Source organism: Mercenaria mercenaria, chromosome 15 (assembly GCF_021730395.1).
Source record: "Mercenaria mercenaria strain notata chromosome 15, MADL_Memer_1, whole genome shotgun sequence".
Lineage (NCBI taxonomy): Eukaryota > Metazoa > Mollusca > Bivalvia > Venerida > Veneridae > Mercenaria > Mercenaria mercenaria.
In genome coordinates this window covers 64,228,044-64,248,624 of record NC_069375.1, presented here as the reverse complement: position 1 = coordinate 64,248,624, position 20,581 = coordinate 64,228,044, and the positions used below count along the sequence as shown (strand labels likewise).

The 20,581-nt window shown below is 36.0% G+C and overlaps 3 protein-coding genes across 3 annotated transcripts; 1 reads left to right on the top strand and 2 right to left on the bottom strand.

Annotated features, from left to right (window-relative positions):
• Positions 1-404: 404 nt before the first annotated feature.
• Positions 405-3,143, bottom strand: LOC123556817 (uncharacterized). Its single transcript, XM_053525456.1, has 4 exons — positions 2,952-3,143; positions 1,640-1,779; positions 1,209-1,320; positions 405-536 (listed from the first exon to the last, which is right to left on the bottom strand). Exons 1-3 carry the CDS (start codon positions 3,079-3,081, stop codon positions 1,213-1,215), a joined length of 378 nt encoding a protein of 125 aa, XP_053381431.1. The 5' UTR covers positions 3,082-3,143; the 3' UTR covers positions 405-536; positions 1,209-1,212.
• Positions 3,144-5,077: 1,934 nt separating this feature from the next.
• Positions 5,078-11,777, top strand: LOC123526775 (protein transport protein SEC24-like). Its single transcript, XM_045306053.2, has 2 exons — positions 5,078-6,273; positions 11,116-11,777. The coding sequence occupies exons 1-2, from the start codon at positions 5,844-5,846 to the stop codon at positions 11,118-11,120; spliced, it is 435 nt and encodes a 144-aa protein (XP_045161988.2). The 5' UTR covers positions 5,078-5,843; the 3' UTR covers positions 11,121-11,777.
• Positions 11,778-16,811: 5,034 nt separating this feature from the next.
• LOC123556825 (uncharacterized) lies at positions 16,812-19,645 on the bottom strand. The gene is made up of 4 exons (XM_045347829.1): positions 19,456-19,645; positions 18,416-18,555; positions 17,643-17,754; positions 16,812-16,947 (listed from the first exon to the last, which is right to left on the bottom strand). The coding sequence occupies exons 1-3, from the start codon at positions 19,583-19,585 to the stop codon at positions 17,647-17,649; spliced, it is 378 nt and encodes a 125-aa protein (XP_045203764.1). The 5' UTR covers positions 19,586-19,645; the 3' UTR covers positions 16,812-16,947; positions 17,643-17,646.
• Between the last annotated feature and the right edge of the window lie 936 nt (positions 19,646-20,581).

Below are 20,581 nucleotides of genomic sequence, written 5' to 3'. Positions count from 1 at the left end.
TCGTTATTTTTTTATTATGGAACATTCGCCTGTGCTGAAAGAAGGGTAAACTTCGAAAACACTGGGAAAATATAACGAAATAATTATATAAATAAAAACGTCCGTTTAGCTCAATTTTAGCTAAAAAAAATTGTGTTGGCAGTGATCAATGAGGGAAGCGGCAAGGGAGATCACTGCGTTGGAGTTTGCGCTCTACCTACTGAGCTAAGCGGGTGGGCCCCTTTGAAGTTAGACATGAAAAGTAATGTCTTATCACCTCCCTTTAACATTAAAAATACGGAAAATAACGAGTGTTTTCTGTAAAAAGCTAAAAATGCAAAATGTTCAAATAAAAATTTCTTCTTGACTTTTCAAATTTCGATGACAGTAATAGTTGGGATATAAAATAACACCAATTATACACATAAATTTTCATATAATTATATTTTATCAATTAATTTTGTAAAAGTGAATTATAATCAGTTTCAACAGGCAAGCTTCGTAAAGATTCAATGCGCAATTTCAGCATCCAAATCGATTTACGACCCACTGTGTCCCTGAAAAAAACCCCCCAAAAAACAAGGATTAAATTTAATTATCTAGATTACATCTCTGCAATTTATAAACAGACTTACAATTTTCACTTTAAATGCCATGCACCCGGCTTAATATCTTTTTCTCTCAAATTAAAGAAAGTGCATGCATTTTCATTTGTTTGTAAGTGTTAAATGATTACGTTTACTTATACAACTACTCGTGTAGTAAGTAAAATAGCAAGAATTTTTTTCTACTGAGTTAGTCACGCGGTACAAATTGCATGTGAAATAGAAAATACCTAGCTGTGTTTTTACATCATTCTAATAACTTACCGCCCTAGGTAATACTATTAACCCATGATTTTTTTACAACCTATTTGTTTACCAAAAAAAAAATGACATTTAGTATCACGTAACCATTTATTATGATTATCTCACACCGATATCTTATTTGGAATACGCTGTCTCATCAACCCATACACTTGTCCCATCGGAGCTTCCGTACTTTTTGTTGTATTCCTTTTTCAGCATAGTTGCGTTATCATATAGAATGAACTGATGTTACCTAATTAGTGTGTATCAGAATGTTCGTTCTCTCGGAGTCTCCGTACTGTTTGCAACATAGCTGCATTATCGCAGTTTATCAAAAAGCTTGTTTGACTGAACTACGGCTATTGAACCTCATGTGTGTACCTGTTTAAAGCTGAGCTCCAGAGCGCATTGCGGCCTTTTCTTTCCTTTCGCGCAAAGCATCATTTCGCAAAAGCTCTGCCAACAGCTGTCTTTCCTCAGATGTGTATTTTACCTGAGAATTGTAAGATATGAGATTTAAATCTAAATATTTTGCAGAAATGGATATAGAAAACATTACAGTACGATAAGTTTTTTTTGTTTTTTTTTTTGTTTAATTTCAACTCTTCCAAATTAACTGTACCCTTGCCCCCATCACATCCTCTTGTTGCACTGGAGTATGACACAATTAAAAATGTGAAAATGTGATTCGAAAGATTCAAAGTAAACAAAACAAAAAAGGAACACCACCCTCTTAAGGCCAAAAAAGAAGAAGAAATAAAATAGAAAGGAACAAAAGATATGGCCCTGCCTTTGTATTATTACAATCCTACCTCATTGCCGTCCTCGGGAGGTGTGATGGCTCCATCAAGTCTGTCTGCCAGTCTAGATGGCATCCTGGTAGGATCCCCATCCCGGAAGTCCACTGTGAATGATACTCCAGCAGTTGCTACTTTAGAGTCCCTGGCATTTGCTGTAAAATAAATACAACTTTCATTTGTTTGTATAAAGCTTCGAAAAGGATAATAACAGAAATTCCTTTGCTTTCCATAAAAGGTTTGATTTAGCCACGGACCGAAAGTTTCTACCATCATCACGGTAGATCTCTGCTATATTATAATTATATACATTATAATTTATACAGAAGCCACGGGACTTTTCGGCAATGTGCACATGGGGAAATTTGCCCGATTCTGGCAAACATTGTTTCGTGTGAGCGTTGCCACCCTGTACATGTAGCCTTTTGACAAATGAAAACAGCTATTATATTGTGAAACAACCTTCCATTTACCCCCACCCAAGACAAACTCAACGAAAATAGTAACGCCCCTCTTAGAATAAAAAAGGACAGATTTAACTTGTAAAGGTTACAACACACTAAAAAGCCGTTCTTCTTTATTCTATATAAAATTGACAAGTTTCCAATGGCTGCAGCACACATCAAGGACCTATTTTAAATGTCTGTAACTTACATTTTCTTGAGGAATATTGTAAGTGCTGAATGAAACTTAAAAGAAAACTGGGGGTCATTTACGATGTAAGAAAACTATTTTCAGTCAGACATACAAACTGAAAAATTCAGCTAAATGAGACCCAAATTATAGTGGTGGTGTATGATCTAAGTTTCTATGACACTTTATGTCATGTTGGTGTCATTATTATTATGGTTTCTCATATCATATAAGAGTTATTATCAATATTACATTTTCTTTTCATTTCAATATTAGTATATTTTTTCATTTATTATTAATATTTTGTTTTCACTTATTTTCAGTTATTATTATTATTATTATTATTATCATCATCATCATTATTATTACATGACTGTATTCTATTGTTTCTCTGATTGGCTGAAAACGGTTCAAAAAGTAATGAGTACATATCATATCAACTTATCTTGGGTTATAAATAGCACGAAAAAAAAATAGATCGAAGTAGGTGCTTGGAAAACCAATATCAACCTGATTTGGTCTAAATTTATTCCTTGTTACAATTGTAATAACAAGACTGACTTTACATTTATTCATGTGATAAAACAATTATTGACTTTTTCATAGGTTAATATCAAGATTTATCAACCTATGAAAAAGTCAATAATTGTATATTATTATTATTGTTATTATTATTATTATTATTATAACTTACCATCCTGAAGTTCTTGTATCATGTCTTCTGGTGCTTTACGTCTGATGGAGTTTTGACGTAAATCTTCCTCTGTGCCAGAGGGGCATACAGTGTTTCGCTTTTTCCTATGCTTTCCTAGACATGTACCCATTTTTGTTTAATTACAAATAAGAATTTTGACTGTACAGAGAAGGTTTGCACAGTCAGCGGACCTTTTTGTCAATGACGTCAGTAATGAAGACGTTATCGTCATAGAGAGAACGTTAATACCACGTCATTAGCGACGTCCCGTGAAACGTCATTAAAAGTTGACGTTAAAATAAATCTCAAAACAATTTAATTATATTAATAGCAGTAATAATAATACTTAAAGTTTATAGAATCAGAATTGAACTAATAACACTTAATTTCCTTATAATTATGATACTTTCTCATTACATTTTTACGGTACCAGTTTTAACAAATATTAATAGTGTTCTATTTCGTCTTCTGCAAATTTCTTGCATTTCTATTGGCCAAGAGACGTCACGTGCAGATAGGATTTATTCCATATCATGCTAGTAATTTTGATTAAAGCAAAAAGGCTGCCCGCATCGCTAGCGTAAATGAATCAAGTCAGATTATTAGCTCCAGCTATAGATGTTTTTACAGAAGTTATTGGTTGCTATGCTAATCAGCGGATGTTTTGATTTTAACCGAGAGTAAAGAAGCGGAAAGAGAAGAGAAACAACTCTGTATGGGAGACACGACAACAGTTACCATGGTTGGAATCTGTTTTTAGTTAAATCATCGTAAAGCAAAGGAATTAACATATTTGTTACAAAGCAGTTTGTTGTAGAATCAATTAATCTACGAGCAAGATAAAGAATTTATTAACAGGAAACGGGATTAAAGCCGACGTTTCAAGACATTTCTTACAACGTAAAAAGCTGATGATTTTCGAAACGATGAAACATAGTGTTTGAGTTTCCGATCAAAACCAGTTCATAACCTGTTTAAATGAGCTTTTGTGTTTTGTGATTCGGTCAAAATACAGTTCATTGTGCATTTTATGCCTGGTGTTAACCAACTATGAATAAAATATGATGACCAAATAAATGAAGGAATATAGTTGTACTTGAAATAGAAGGAATATAATTGTACTTTATAGATCTATTACTTTCATAACTTATCAATTTGAAAATGTTAGTTGATTTATCTTTATATTAAACACTTGTTTTTTTGTTTATTAATAAACTATTTTGCCATTATAAGTCCAGTTGTTTTAAGCTTGTCTTCAAACAGATGCTTTTATCGGGAGACTTTAGATGGGAGATAACTCATCCGGGCATGTTGGTTTGGTGTACCATGCTACATTTATATACGTCATAGCAGACGTTATCAGAATAACCTCGTGGTATCGTTCTTTCTGCGGTGGATTTCGAAGAGCCAGGTCACGTTTTTTATTTGCTCTCACAAAAAATTCATAACTAGAGACGCTATTAATCTAGATTCTCTATTTTAAAAAATTTTAATGCAGATTTGTGTTTACATATTTAATGAAATAAGTTACACTTATTTATAGTTTTTAATGTATCTTCGGGAGCCCATGAGCCGTCCCGTTCATGATTTCCAGCAAAAATGCATTTAAAATCTTTAACACTTTAAGAAAATTTTTATCTTACCTTAATAAATGTTCCTATTCCTTTCAATCCATGCAATATTTTCAGAATAGTTTTCCAAGTTATAAAAAGAAATTAACAGAAAAACAGCACTTGTCAGTTAGATATCGGCCATTTTGGGAATGCCCTTGTGACGTCACACCAAGTTATTTGTCACATCACGTGACTTTCATTGAGGAAATGTAAACAAAGCAGACGTAAATTTTATCCTGAAAAATAATTTTTTATTACAAAGAATCTTCGATGAATCTTTTGAGGATGGGAATAAAAAGTAAGTTTTAGTTGATTCAAAATGAAATTATGCTGATAATTCATGTTTTCACTGCATAATTCATCATCTTCTTCCAAGAAAAATTTAAAATGAAAGTAAAAAGTTTTTCCACAGTTTGCACATGTGCGATGAGAGATCTCGCGAGACAGAAGTCAAAACTAAACATGGTAACGGGTCAAGGGAAGGGACGGCTCAAGGGCTTCCGACGATAATGTTTGTGCTAAAAATATTTGATAACATAAAGTTTACAGTGGATCGTTAGATTTTATATATTTAATAGCTCGATTGTGAAGAAAGTTTGGAGACATTAAGTAGATCTATACAGTATGTATGTGAAATGTTTAGAACGTTATTGTAAACTGCCAGTTATGTTGTTATATCAGTTGCGCCCGTGATCACATCGGGTCTCGAACCCACAACCTCCAGGTTGTGCACACTGTTTGCTTGTTAATATTTTATAACCATTATTGCAATAACGTGATATTGTTCTTGCAAAACATTGATTTTATTTGTTTCGCTTTCTTTTAAAGAGAAATGCCACGACAAAGAAAACGGGTTTCAAATGCTGTTAGCAGAAACAGGGGTGTTAGACCGAACACGAGACGTCAACAAGTGGCTAACAATCTAATGCATTTGTCACAGGACTCTAGAGCACCGGTATCCGGAAACATTGTTTCCACGATCAATTCTGCACCCATAACAGTAGCCCCACTCGCTAATACTCTGGTTCGTGGACATTGTGATGAGTCCCAGTATTTAACGGCTACATCCGGTTTGACACATCCAGTTCTGAGCACGGGATTTCAATATGGACAGTTTCCCATTTCACAGCCTCCCACAACGAACAGTGCTAACACTTCATTTCAGCAGTGCACTCAACAATCTCTTGTCACGGACAATGTTTACACCACAATTCAGCAGTGAACCCAGCAACCTCCTGACAGTGCTTATACTCAACCTCCTGACAGTGCTTATACTCAGATGTACACCCAGCAACCTCTTGTCACGGACAGTGCTTATGCTTTGCAGCGCACCCAGCAACCTTCTGTCACGGGCGGTGCTTATACTCCGCAATGCACACTACAACCTGTTACGAACAGTGCTAATACTCAGCCGTACACACAACAACCTTCTGTTACGGACAGGGCTTATTCTCAAGTGTACACACAGCAACCTCTTGTCATAGACAGCGTATACACTAATCAGGAGAGCACTCATCCAAATCCTGTATACACAGGAATGGCAACATACAGTAACCATGCCAGTGTTTCCCAGCCTCCTAGGTTTGATCATGGCACTTCATATCCGGTCATGGAGTATGGTCGCTCAGATAGTACCAATCATTCATCTACCGTGACATCTATTCAACAGCCTGTTGTTGAGTCCAGTATCAGGACGACTCAAGGATCAGGTAATAACCTTTTTATGACTTCTGTCTGCACCGATATAGCTTTGCATGTTAACCAATCTTTAAAGGAAAAGGTCTGGAAAGGAGAATTTATAGAACTTTCCACATTAATTGATAAACAAGAACCGGAGTCCCAAACCATAAAACTTGTTAATGGGGAGTTGCAGATCAATTCTACTTTTTCGAATAAACAAACTATAGTAAATATTGAGAAATGGACAGATGCTTTTATAGTTTACATGAACATTATTTTGTTAAAAACGCCTTCATTAGCTAGGGAACTCCTTCAATATTGTAGCTCTATTCGATCAGCCGCAAAACAGAATCCAACAGGCTGGGTCAAATATGATAGACTTTTCCGGCAAAAAATCTCAAAATATATATAAGTATGAGATGGTCATTTGTGGACGCTGAACTGTGGCTTCTCACCATGACCAGTAACTGTACTTATTTGCAGGACAAGCCTTGTTATGAATTTAATAACAAAGGGTATTTTTCCAAATGTGGATGCCAATATTTGCACAAATGTAAAAACTGTCTAGGCTCACATTCATCTGTTGTTTGCAGAAATTGGTCATCGAGTGAGCAATATAAGGGCATTCGTAACAGCATCCAAAGATTCGCCAGACCCGAATACCGACCTGAGTCTGTTAGCCAAATTAGGGGACCTCGGCCATACGCCGGTAGACCCTTCTCGCTTAGAAATATGGCTCCAAGGTTACAACCAAATTGAAAAGAATTATCTAGTGGCAGGTCTCAAAAATGGTTTTAGGCTTGAATATAATGGCCCTAGATACCCCATTCATTCTAAAAATCTTAAATCTGCAGTACTTAATCCTGAAATTCTTTTAGCGAAGTTAGACAAGGAAGTACAACTTGCTAGGATGCTCGGTCCATTTTTTATCAAACCATTTTCCAACCTTCGTATTAACCCGGTCGGCTTAATCCCAAAAAATTCTGGAGGTATGCGTCTTATCACACATTTATCGTATCCCTACGGGAGTAGTGTGAATGATTTTATTGATGTAAAACTATCATTAGTTCAATACTCATGATGTGATAATGTAATTACTATTATCCAAAGATTAGGTCAAGGTGCATTAATGGGCAAAACAGATGTCAAGTCCGCATTTGATTTATGTCCAGTTCACCCTGATGACTTTAATCTTCTCGGAATCTATTTTGAAAACAAATTTTGGATACAAAAAATGCTACCACAAGACTGCTCTATCAGCCCGGCAATTTTCGAAAAGTTTTCGACATTTTTACAATTTGCTGTCTCAAAAAACACAAAATCAGATGATCTGAATCATTACCTAGACGATTTCTTCTTTGCCGGTAAAGCGGGAACGAATGATTGCGTCGCTTTAATAGAATGTTTTGAATATATTTGCAACGATATAAAAATTCCAATCAATCACGAAAAGTCAGAAGGTCCAAAGACAACTTTAATATATTTAGGTCTAGAGATTGATACTTTACGCATGGAAGTACGTGTACGGTGTACCGTTAGATAAAATTCTCAAAGCGAAAGCTCAAATTTCAGACGCGTTACTAAAAAAGAAAATTACATTAAGTGCTTTACAATCTATCCTAGGAAGTTTAAATTTTTTTATCAGAGCAATTCCTACCGGTAGAACATTTTGTTGTAGATTATACCAAGCGCAGTCTCACGCGAAGTTGCCACATCATCTTGTTCGTCTCACCACAGAATTAAAAGAAGATTTAATAACTTGGTTGGCATTTCTAAATTCTTTCAATGGCACCTCTATCATGCCCGAACAAAACTGGCTTTCCGACCAGCAAATACATTTGTACACAGACGCCGCCGGAAATTAAAACCTAGGTTGTGGCTCTTACCTACATGGAGAATGGTTTGCTTTTAGATGGCCGGTATTTTGGCGCGATGATATCTTTAGAGATATCACGCTTCTAGAGTTGGTCCCTATCATGTTAGCGTTTTACGCCTGGGGTTCTATATTAAAGGGGAAGAAAATAATGTTACATTGTGACAACATGGCTTTGGTTCACATTGTAAACAAAAAGACATCAAAGAATAAGAAGGTTCTTGTCTTATTGCGTCAATTGGTGTTAGCTCTACTAGTTCATAATATTCAACGCAGTACACATTATTTCTAAGGAGAATGGCATTTGTGACGCAATAAGTCGACAACAATTTGACAGAGTTCGAACCTTATTACCAGATTTTGTCTGTAAAACCCCTACTTTGATTCCTCTTGAATTTATCAGCACGAAATTAGCAGATTAATTCATGGATCTGTGGCAGAAAGTGCATACAAATCTTACAAAACAGGAGTCCATGCTTTTGAAAATTTTAGAGAATGTATGGGTTACAATAAAAATGGCCTCCAACCGTTCAACAGTTGCAAGAATACATTGCATTTTTATAACATAACGGGTATTCCTTTCGAACAGTAGGCTGTCACATAGCTGCTATTGCATTCACATGCAACATAAACGGCTTATTAGACACTACTCAAAATTTTGTAATACGCAAAATGATTGAGGGAATGAAAAGATTACAAAACAGATCAGACAATCGTAAACCAATTAGTTTGGAATTACTCAATGATATAATTAACAGTCTACATCTTGTTTGCGAATCAGATTATGAAACAATGCTTTTCAAGGTTGCTTTTCAGTTCGCATTCTTTGGATTGCTGAGAGTAAGTGAATTGAATTTCACAAATAAAAACATTATATTATTTCAAAACTCAGTTAATCTTTACTTAGCCTCGTCGAAAACTGACCAGTTCAGGAGCGGAGTAACTGTACAAGTCATATTTGGTAAAGATTCTGTCATATTTGAACAAACCCTTTTAGAATATGCATCTAATAGGCCGAACATCGATGGTCAGTATTTGTGTCATTCTAACGGCGAACCGTTGACACAATATCAGTTTAGACAAGTACTTCGAAAAGCATTGTTGTTATTAGGAAAATCAAAACTTTATTTTCAAACTTATTCATTTCGGATAGGGGGTGCAACTCATCTTTATCGTAATGGTGTATCAGAAGATGTTATTAAAACTTTGGACGTTGGAGGTCAAATGCTTACAAGAAATATATCCGACTTTAGATATGTATAATTTTACTTCAGGCTACCCCTCACTGTGGTGGAAATGATATTGGACAAAGTCCTCTAAATGAAACAGAATTATTGGCTATTAATACCTTGCAAGAAGTTATATCAGTGACTGGTGCAAGAATAATTAGGTCCCAGATTTTGCCCAGACTTGTTTATCGTGATGAAATTAATCACAAAAAGCTGAACAAGGCTCGCAGACGTTTTAATACCACACTGGCAAAACATTGCATTCAAACTAATGGGGCATACATTAGACACCCTCAAATCGTTGAGAAAACCTACCTGTTTAAAGACAATGTCCATCTGTCGGAGTCGGGAAACGACATATTCATAAGCAATTTAAAGCACGGGTTAGATGCAATAGTAAATTATAACGCTACATGCTATCCCGAGGACAGATTCTAAAAACTTTTAGTAGAACAAGTTAATCAAGTTGTTTTTTATTATAGAATTTATGTAAAAACAAGTACTGTAATAATGCAACATTTGAATTTAATGTTTAACACACAGTGTTATCTTTAAATATAGTTTAATAGGTTGCAATGTTGTTTTTCGACGTCCGAAACCGACTGACCTTTTTGAAATGCTACCGTTGTCTGAAATCCAGCATATTAAATAGGCAGTCATCACTCGAAATCCGATTATGAACATTTGCCAAGTTTCTTTCAGTCATTACTCGAAATCCGATGATGAACATTTTCTAGTTTTTCCGAACGGAAATGTGGTTTTGTTCGGTGTCCGTATCCCGGCGCGATGTTCCTTATCGAAATCCGTAGATTTATTTGATATGATATTTGAAGACGAGCCATAACCTTATGGTCGGCCGTCTTAGCGAACAAACGGAGACCGATATCCGGCCCACCTCTCGATGTCCGAAGTTTAAGCCTTTTCGAAATCCGAAGGCAAAGTTTACCGATCACATCCGGAGACAAACCTACCGATATCCGGAGGTTGAATTATTCATATGATAAGGCATTTTCGGGGGGACCCGGTGATCTGTTTTGGGAGGCCAGCTCAATGTCAAATTTTTCATTTGAATAATTAGTCGATTTCAATATCATAAATATTTAGATATATTAAAGACGTTTATGGGTGCGTTGTGGGTTCATTTTGATAGATTCGCCCTAGTCCTTGGCAGGGCTCGGTCCTCGGTGGCACTGGGACGTATTGATTAAAACCTCGGACCAAGCTATGGCATTCTAGTGCTCATTTTATCAAAGATGTGACTATTATATTTACGAAATGTGCTTACGTTTATAGATAATTGCCAGAACTATTATTAGGTCATTAATGTGCAGTTGAAGCATATGTGTATTTGACATTTTATATTAACAGTCAGTCATCGCCATACCAAATGCCAAATCTTTTAAATAATAAAGTAACGTACAGTTGGTATTGTTATTTACTTGATTAGTTATAAGATCTCCCGATAAGTCCAGTTGTTTTAAGCTTGTCTTCAAACAGATGCTTTTATCGGGAGACTTTAGATGGGAGATAACTCATCCGGGCATGTTGGTTTGGTGTACCATGCTACTTTTATATACGTCATAGCAGACGTCATCAGAATAACCTCGTGGTATCGTTCTTTCTGCGGTGGATTTCGGAGAGCCAGGTCACGTTTTTTATTTGCTCTCACAAAAAATTCATAACACCCACCCACCCATACCCTCATAATAATTTGTATATCTGTATTAGCATAAATGGTTGCTGTGGCTTTGTTTTTGTTCTATTTCCAGGATAGCTTCACATTGTTTTTTCTCCCACTTACATGTACTCGGCATGGCTGACTGCAAATGATCATCTGGCACGGGCGATGCGCTCAGACGGGTTAGAATTCACATCAAAGGCACTGGAAATTAAATTTACATGGAACTACAAAGACGAGCAGTTTTCATTGTGTGTAAACTCTAAAAGAGTATTTCTCTCTTGTTTTGTAAATATTTGTGTTTATTGTAACAAGATGTGATTGGAATATGCATACGTTATAGATAATTGCCAGAACTATAATTAATTACATCAAAGACAGACATTATAGTAATTCATTCTAGTGCCGAAATTTATAGAAAATGTGATTAATCACTATTGTATAAAAGAAATGTGCAAACATTCTAGTGCTGATTTTATCGAAGATGTGACTATTGTATTATCGAATGCATTCTAGTGCTAATTTTATCAAAGATGTGACTATTGTATTAACGAATGCATTCTAGTGCTCATTTTATCAAAGATGTGACTATTATATTTACGAAATGTGCTTACGTTTATAGATAATTGCCAGAACTATTATTAGGTCATCAATGTGCAGCTGAAGCATATGTGTATTTGACATTTTAAATTAACAGTCAGTCAACGCCATACCAAATGCCAAATCTTTAAAATAATAAAGTAACGTACAGTTGGTATTGTTATTTACTTGATTAGTTATAAGATCTCCCGATAATGTACACGCGGAGGTTCGTCACCTTAAAGTTGAAGTTACTGATATGTCGGCATGGCTGTGCTCTTAACAGCTTATTCTGTGCTTATTATTCAGACTATTATATGTTGGTTGTAATGTTTTCGGTATGGCTGACAAATATTACATGACATCAGAATCAAAATTTTCTTACAGCACTCTAAGTAGTTTTGTTAATTTACAAAATGTGTCGATTATAGCATGAAAATTAAGTGCAGTCGGCATAGATAAAATCGTTACATTGCTTGTTGATGACAGGATACGGGATATACAATATCGAGGAAATCTATATCCTTAGGACGGCCAGCACATATTTATGCAATCTCGCCAGGCATATGTATGTTTTTGACAACACAGAAAATGACGTCACTCGACCTTCAGCTATTTCCTGAAGTAAATAAAATGAAAGTAGATTTGCTATTGGGGAGCCAATTTTCAGCACTTTATTACGAATTGAAATTACCTGGGCTTTATTACAGCATGTCAGCTTTTAATCTATGAAAAAATATTTGAGCTCTGGATAAACAGAAATCCCAAAGGGGTCCGTAACGGACCAAGGGTACATTGATAATTTTGGAACTTCATCAAATCGCTCAAAATGTCATTTTTGATGTTGTCTGAGAGTGTCAGTATATGCCTCAGATGTAAGATATAACCGGATTTGAGAGCTGCAGACCTAGACATTTCAGAAATATTTTCAAAATAAGTTTCGTGTAATAAGTGTTGTTTCTACGGAAGCGTGAAAGGGCCATCAGACGCTAATACGTTTTAGTACGTTAAGGCTGCGGAAAGGACATACAGATTTCCTAAAATGCATTTTAGTTTAGCCATTTTTGTCTCAAACGTCAGTTTTCGTACAGACGTGTTAAAAAATGTCGTAAAAGCACTGATTTTAGATAAAAATGATTTCTCTAATATCAGGCGAGAGCGTATTATTTTAGGGTGACAAGCGTCAGGCGTGTTACGTGCTCTTTATAAAGTACGGTGCCCCTAAAGTGACATGTTACACACTTTTTTTCCAATTAGGTAATGTGAGACTTTTTTTTATTTCGTTTAAACGAAATGATTTCGTTTAAACGAAATAAGTTATTTCATTTAAACGAAATCGTTTCGTTAAAACGAAATCATTTCGTTTAAACGAAATAAAAAAAAAGTCTCACATTACCTAATTGGAAAAAAAGTGTGTAACATGTCACTTTAGGGGCACCGTAATAAAGCACTGTTAAACCGTAACTTTCACAGAAACAAATTCCTCACATGTGCGAAGAATTATTGCGAAAATTTCGCAAAAAATCGAAAGAACATGTCACAAAAATATGGAATTTACGTTTTGCATGTGTACTCCTATTAAAGCAAAAACGTATATTGTACTTGCCAAAACAGAACCAACAAAGTGCAAGACGAATACTTCAAAGCGGCGAGAAATGTAGTATCATCCTTTACCACATAACAAAAGAGAAAGAACGTCTCTGGTATGCATCGTATAATGTAAAAAAAATATTCATATTGCAGACATTTCGTTATATTTCAAACAACGAGAGAATCCCATGCATCATCAGATGTACTGATTACCGAGTATTGTCAGCTAATACGGTAAAAAACTTTCAGTATGTAACGTTAATCATACATTATGCTACGGTGATCCGTTAGCGCCATCGTGCTATCGCTGTCGCCTCAGGTACACGCGATGCCACGACAATACGATGACACGGTGGTGATGACACGACAGTACGATAGCAAGATGATGATGGAGCGAAGGCACGATGACGAAGACGCGAAGGCATAATGACGAAGACGCAAAGGTACGATGACGAAGACGCGAAGGTACGATGACGAAGACGCGATGCTACGTTGACGAAGACGCGATACTACGATGACACGATGGTGATGGAGCGATGTTACGACAGGACGGTGACGAAGACGCGATATACATTTGCTTTCGTACTTTAAATTTGTATCATCACCATCGCCTTCCTGTTTGACATGCGCAAGCAAAGGTAAACAACGGAAGAAATCATTTATATTTTGAATAGTTAAAAAGCAACACGCGTGATATGTGTTCCATATTTTAACATTAAAATTTAAACAACACTGTTGTAACTTGCCGGAAAATGGCTTTTGAAGATTATCGTTATCCTACAGATTTTGTTGAAAATGGAGAAATTATTTGTCATTAACAGTTTGTTTTTTCCTATTGAAACACGGGCACTGATCGAAGAGCTGTACTCCCAGCGCCGTTTTCACTACCCGGACCTTAGGCAATAGTTTTGACTATTAGTGTATGCTGTTGACTGCAAGTTGTTCATTTTAAACAGAATCATTCACCGTTCATGTTATATCTTTCTTACAGAACGTAAGACTCCAATTATTATATGAGCCGTGCCATGAAAAAACCAACATAGTGGGTTTGCGACCAGCATGGATCCAGACCAGCCTGCGCATCCGTGCAGTCTGGTCAGGATCCATGCTGTCCGCTTTTACAGCCTATTGGAATTAGAGAAACTGTTAGCGAACAGCACAGATCCTGACCAGACTGCGCAATTGCGCAGGCTGGTCTGGATCCATGCTGGTCGCAAACCCACTATGTCGGTTTTCACATGGCGCGGCTCAATTATTATATTTCAAAAATCAAGTCTTGTAAATGAAAGCTGTACATTAATTCCACTAAACTTGGTCGATCGTAAGATCTTTCAATAACCAGGGTTACTTTTACTGCACCCACGATAGTGGACCTTGATTAAATGGAATGAAAATTTTAGCCTGTGAAATGTGTTTTCATCACGTCTTCACACAATAGCAACGAATTTACCTCAACGTATGTAAATCATTCACTGTGGAGGTAATGGCAGGGTTATTACTGGTCTGTGTTCAGACCCTGTGTTTTGTTCACAGGAGATAAGTTCTGAGGCTATTCCAGTTTTATATCATTATGTCAGCCTATACAACTTATGCCCCTTTCTTCTCAAAACACCGGTATAAGATCGGTCAGAATATATAAAAGAACTGATGTAAAAAGAATAAAAGATTATCTAGTCGGTAGCCAGACTAGACTATTACCTTTAGCATTTCTAAGATTCACTATATATGGCATTCAGAACCTATTACCATTTACTTGAATAGTCTGCTTGGTCGGCTATTCTTTTAAGACTATTATGGAAATGACTGTAAGACTTTGCTTTTAGTATTGATAAAGCCAGGTAAAGAATAAATACATTTGCTTGCAGATGGTGGGGTTGCATTCGATATCCCCAAATAAAAGAACAAAACGAAACCTTTAAAGACTATGTACGCTGGATCATGACGAAGAATACTTGAAACTCAGTATATTTATTTTGTTTTCCAAGTCTGAAACACTGTGTTTCCCTCAGTAAGTACCTGGCGGACAGCACCTGTCACACCCTATATAGCTCCCTTCGGATATAGCTCCCCGAGGAGCTATATTCGAAACACATTTTCGTATATAGCTCCTTGGGACAGAGGAGCTGAATACAAACACAAACATGTACAAACCCGAATATAACTCCCTCTGCCTGGAAAAATTAAAATACTATAACAGTGCTGCTGGGATAATACAAAACATGATTATTTGGCAGAGTGTCATTTGAATATACGATTTCCCACGCCACTTGGGAGACAGGTGGGGATTTATATTAGATTTATTTCTCGAACCATCCGTACGTATGAGGAGAGCGAGAGTGCGTAGGTACACAGTCACGAAAACGGATACAATTAGACCAAGAATCACAAATATGAACAAGAAAATAATAACTGGCAATTGAAGTTAGGAACATGGGTTTAAAGTTTTGTATTTGGTCAAAAGACCCTCCTGTCCAAATACATATTTGATCATACTGTGACAGGCACTCATCTCCTGTACTACGTGACAGAATTAACAAATTTGGAACAAACGTTAATTAGGTGTACCTGAAGATTTTTTTTGTTTGACTTGACGAAATAAGGTAGTTGCCCCAAAGTCCCAAAACTGTCCAGAAATGTTGACTGGCAAATAGTGGTTTAGTAGTAGTTATAACCCTTGCATTAGAGTTAAGGCATCATGTATGAAATAATTTAACACTGTCTGGTCTTTAAAAACATAGCGAAATGTCCTAAATAAGCCACATGGTCCATGTTGCATACAAACACCGAGGAGCTATATATACGGAACGAAGCTACAGGTGTTCCGTTTATGGCTCCAGTTCTAGCAAGGGAGCTATATACGGAGAATATAGCTCCGCAGCTAAATCCGGAAGATGCCCCGAATATAGCTTCCCGAGGAGCTATATCCGAAGAGAGCCATATAGGGTGTGACACAGCACTCTTCCCGTCAACAGCCCATCTGTCTCTTTTTGGTGGAGCTCCCGAAAGCGTTTTGGAAGAAGGTATTCTGTCATCTGCATACTTAAAGTGTTTTGCCGATATTTACTGTATTATATTGCGAAAATTAAGATTGCGGTTCCAAACATAGGGGCCAAAGCATACATTGAAACTCAGCTCCGCAAAATTGGGGGCTCCCTCTTGCTCCTTCTCCAAAACGCGAATTCTAAATTCAACAGCCATAGTTCAAGAGTCACGGCGCTATAACACACAACCACAAAGAAAAATTGTTGTAATGACAGTAATGTAAATACTTTTCTTCAGCTGTCAGCAAAACCCTTTATACGAAGGCCGATGTAATATTATTTTAGAGTTTTGCCTTTTCGTGTCTAAATACAGAATATTGCTGAATACCGGACCTGTGTTCCAGGTTTGGAGGTCAGTCTCAGTCATTGGTCAGCTCAATAGTCGCTGATCAGATGCTAGAGTTTTCACATTGGTTTAATTACCTCCGACCCTTTTGCTTTATGCTAAAAAAACAAAATATTCAAATGTACGAATTTGAAAATCTCAAAAGGTATTCTCTTCTTGGGTTTTCATATTTTCGAGGGCAATTGCAAAGTTTAACAGAAATTTCAGCTGGGATATGAATTAACACCAATAATACATATCAATTTTAATATATTGTATTAACTGATATCGTAAAAATGAAATGTCATCAGTTTCAACAGGAATGTGTCGTAAAGATCCAATGCACAGTTTCAGCATCCAAATCGATTTACGACTTTATAGGGATCCCCTGAAAAAAAAAGATTAAACTTTATTAGAGATTATAGATTGAATATAGTTGTGTAATTTCTAAACATACTTCTAGTTTACTGAAGATGGCATGCATCTAGTTATACATAATATTCCCCTCATATGAAGAAAGTACATGTATTTTCATTTGTTTGTCAGAGGATTTACTTCTCCAACTACTCGTGTAGTAGATGACATATCAGGAAAAACTTTCTACTGCGTTAGTCACACTGTACAAAGTGTAGGAAATAGCTACATGTTTTATATCATACTCAAAACATATCGTATGAAGTGGTAATATTTACCTAAGGTAATTTACGTAAGTCTGCGTAACGTGTCTGTCTAAAAAGTGACATTTAGAACCGTGGCCATGAGATAAAATTATCTCATACGGGTATTTTATTTAAAATACTCTGTCTATAATCAGATGATTAATAAACAAACAAACAAACAAAAAAAGAACAAAAAACAAAAAAAAACAAAAAAAACGACGACAACAACAACAACAAAAACCGCACACTTTTCCCTCTCGGAGCTTTCGTACTTTTTGTTGTACACCTTTTCCAACATAGTTGCGGCCCATAACTTTAATTACTGTTATAGGGTGAACAGCATAGTAGCGTCTTCAATAGTTTATCAGAAAGCTACTTTTGATCTAAATACCTGTAATTACGACTATAAACCAAATACATGTACCTGTTTAAGGCCGGGGTCCAGAACGCCTTGCGGTCTTTTCTTTCTTCTCGCGCAAAACATCATTTCGCAAAAGCTCTGCCAATAGTCGTCTTTCCTGAGATGTGTATTTTACCTGAGAAAGATAAGATATAAATCTGAAGGACAAACTAGCATAAATGGTATTCCCTATATATTCTATATAAAACTGAATTTTTTTAATGAGCTACCAAACATAGCTAGACCCATTTTAGAGAACAAATCCTTACCCCTTACTTCATTTTAAAGAGTTATGATAAAACTGACATAATATGAAGAAAAAAGTAGGGATCATGCATCTTCTAAGAGAAATATCTCTTGTCACATTTGCTTAATGTAAAATCACATCAAAATCACACTGCTGTGACATAGAAGTACAACTCATGCTAAAACAGAGTTTCACTTCACCAAATACAACCTCCTCTCACAATTTTTCTACCAAAATGTCATAAATACACCCATAATGAAATTCAAACAGAAACCAGCTTTAATTTAGACCTCTCTGGCCATGCCAAGTGAAAAATTAGTGTTCAAAAACCTGTCCGCCATTACGCGACTGGGCTAAATGGCTCACACGCTGGTTCCTTTACTATAGTTAGGCCTACATTTTCAGAGTTTGAACAAATGGAAATAGAAAAAACTACAAGTACAATAAATAGTTTCATTTCAACTTTCCCAAATAAATTGGTATTTCACTCCCCCAAACCGAATACCCTCGCCCTTGTTGCGCAGCATTATATGTATCAATACAATCATACCTCGTTGCCGTCCTCGGGAGGTGTGATGGCTCCGTCAAGTCTGTCTGCCAGTCTAGATGGCATCCTGGTAGGATCCCCATCCCGGAAGTCCACTGTGAATGCTACTCCAGCAGTTGCTACTTTAGAATCCCTGGCGTTTGCTGTAAAATAAATACAACTTTCATTTGTTTGTATATAGCTTTGAAAAGGATAATAACAGAAATTACTTTGCTTTCCATAAGAGGTTTGATTTAGCCACGGACCGAAACGTTCTACCACCATCACGGTAGATCTCTGCTATATTATAGTTATATACATTATAATTGATACAAAATTATTATGTAAGAAAGCCACGGGACTTTTCGGCAATGTGCACATGGCGAAATTTGCCCGATTCAGGCAAACATTGTTTCGTGTGAGCGTTGCTACCCTGTACATGTAGTTTTTAGACAAATGAAAACAGCTATTATATTGTGAAACAACCTTCCATTTACCCAACCCAAGAGAGATTCAACGAAAACAGTAACGTGCCTCTTTGGAATAAAAAAGGACCGATTTAACTAGTATAGGTTACAACACACTAAATAGTCGTTCTTCTTTATTCTATATAAAATTGACAAGTTTCCAATGGCTGCAGCACACATCAAGGATCCATTTTAAATGTCTGTAACTTACATTTTCTTGAGGAATATTATCAGTGCTGAATAAAACTCAAAAGAAAACTGGGGGTCATGTTTGTTGTAAGAAGAATATTTTCAGTCAAACACACAAACTGAAATATCAGCTAAAATGAGACCCCAAATTGAAGTGGTGGTGTATGATCTAACTCTCCATGACAAATTCTGTCATGTTATCATCATTATTATTATGAATTCACATATCATTATCAATATTATATTTTCATTTCAATATTAGCAGAGCTCTATAATCATGATAATATTTTCATTTATTATTAATATTTTGTTTTCACTTATTTTCAGTTATTATTAGATTCTATTATTATTATTATTGTTGTTGTTATTGTTATTATTATTATTATTATTATTATTATCATAACTTACCATCCTGAAGCTTTTGTACCATGTCTTCTGGTACTTTACGTCTGGTGGAATTTTTACGTAAATCTCCCTCTGTGCCAGAGGGGCATACAGTGTTTCGCTTTTTCCTATGCTTTCCTAGACATGTACCCATTTTTGTTTAGTTACAAATAAGAAATTTGACCGTACAGAAAAGGATTGCACTGTCAGCGGATGTTTTCTGTCAATGACGTCAGTAATGAAGACGTTATCGTCATAGAGAGAACGTTAATACCACGTCATCAGCGACGTCCGGTGAAACGTCATTAAATGTTGACGTTAAAATAAATCTCAAAACAATTTGATTGTATTAATAGTAGTAATAATAATACTTTTAGTTATAGAATCAGAATTGAACTAATAACAAAGACTTAATTTCCTTATAATTATGATACTTTCTCGTTATTTTTTTTTTTTTTTACAGTATCAGTTTTAATAAACATGAACAGTGTTTTATCTCGCCCTCTGCAAGTTTCTTGCAATTCTGTTGGTCAAGAGACGTCACGTGCAGACAGGATATATTCCATATCCTGCTAGTAATTTTCCGATATGAATTTTGATTAAAACAAAATGGTTGCCGCATGCCGGCGCAGCTGAATCAAGTTAGATTAATAGCTGCAGTTATAGATATCGATCGTTACCGAGAGTAAAAAGTGTTTTCTTGCCGTTTTTTATTCTCCTACGTAGATAAGGTTCGTGAAGTTAGCCGTAAGAAGCGGAAATAGAAGAGCAATAGCTCTGTATGGGAGACACGGCAACGGTTACCATGGTTGAAATCTGTTTTTAGTTTAATCATCGTAAAGCATTTGCTACTAGGCAGTTTGTTGTAGAATCATTTAATCTACGTACAAGATAAAGGATTAAACAGGAAACGGGATGAAAGCCGAAGTTTCAAGACATTTCTTACATCGTGAAATCTGATGATTTTCGAAAGGATGGAACATAGTTTTTGTATTTCTGATCAAAACCAGTTCATAACCTGTATAAATGAGCTTTTGTGTTTTGTGATTTAGTCAAAATACAGTTCATTGTGCATTTTATGAATGGTGTTAACCAACTATAAATAAAACATGATGACCAAATAAATGATTGTAGGATTCAAGTCTGCCCT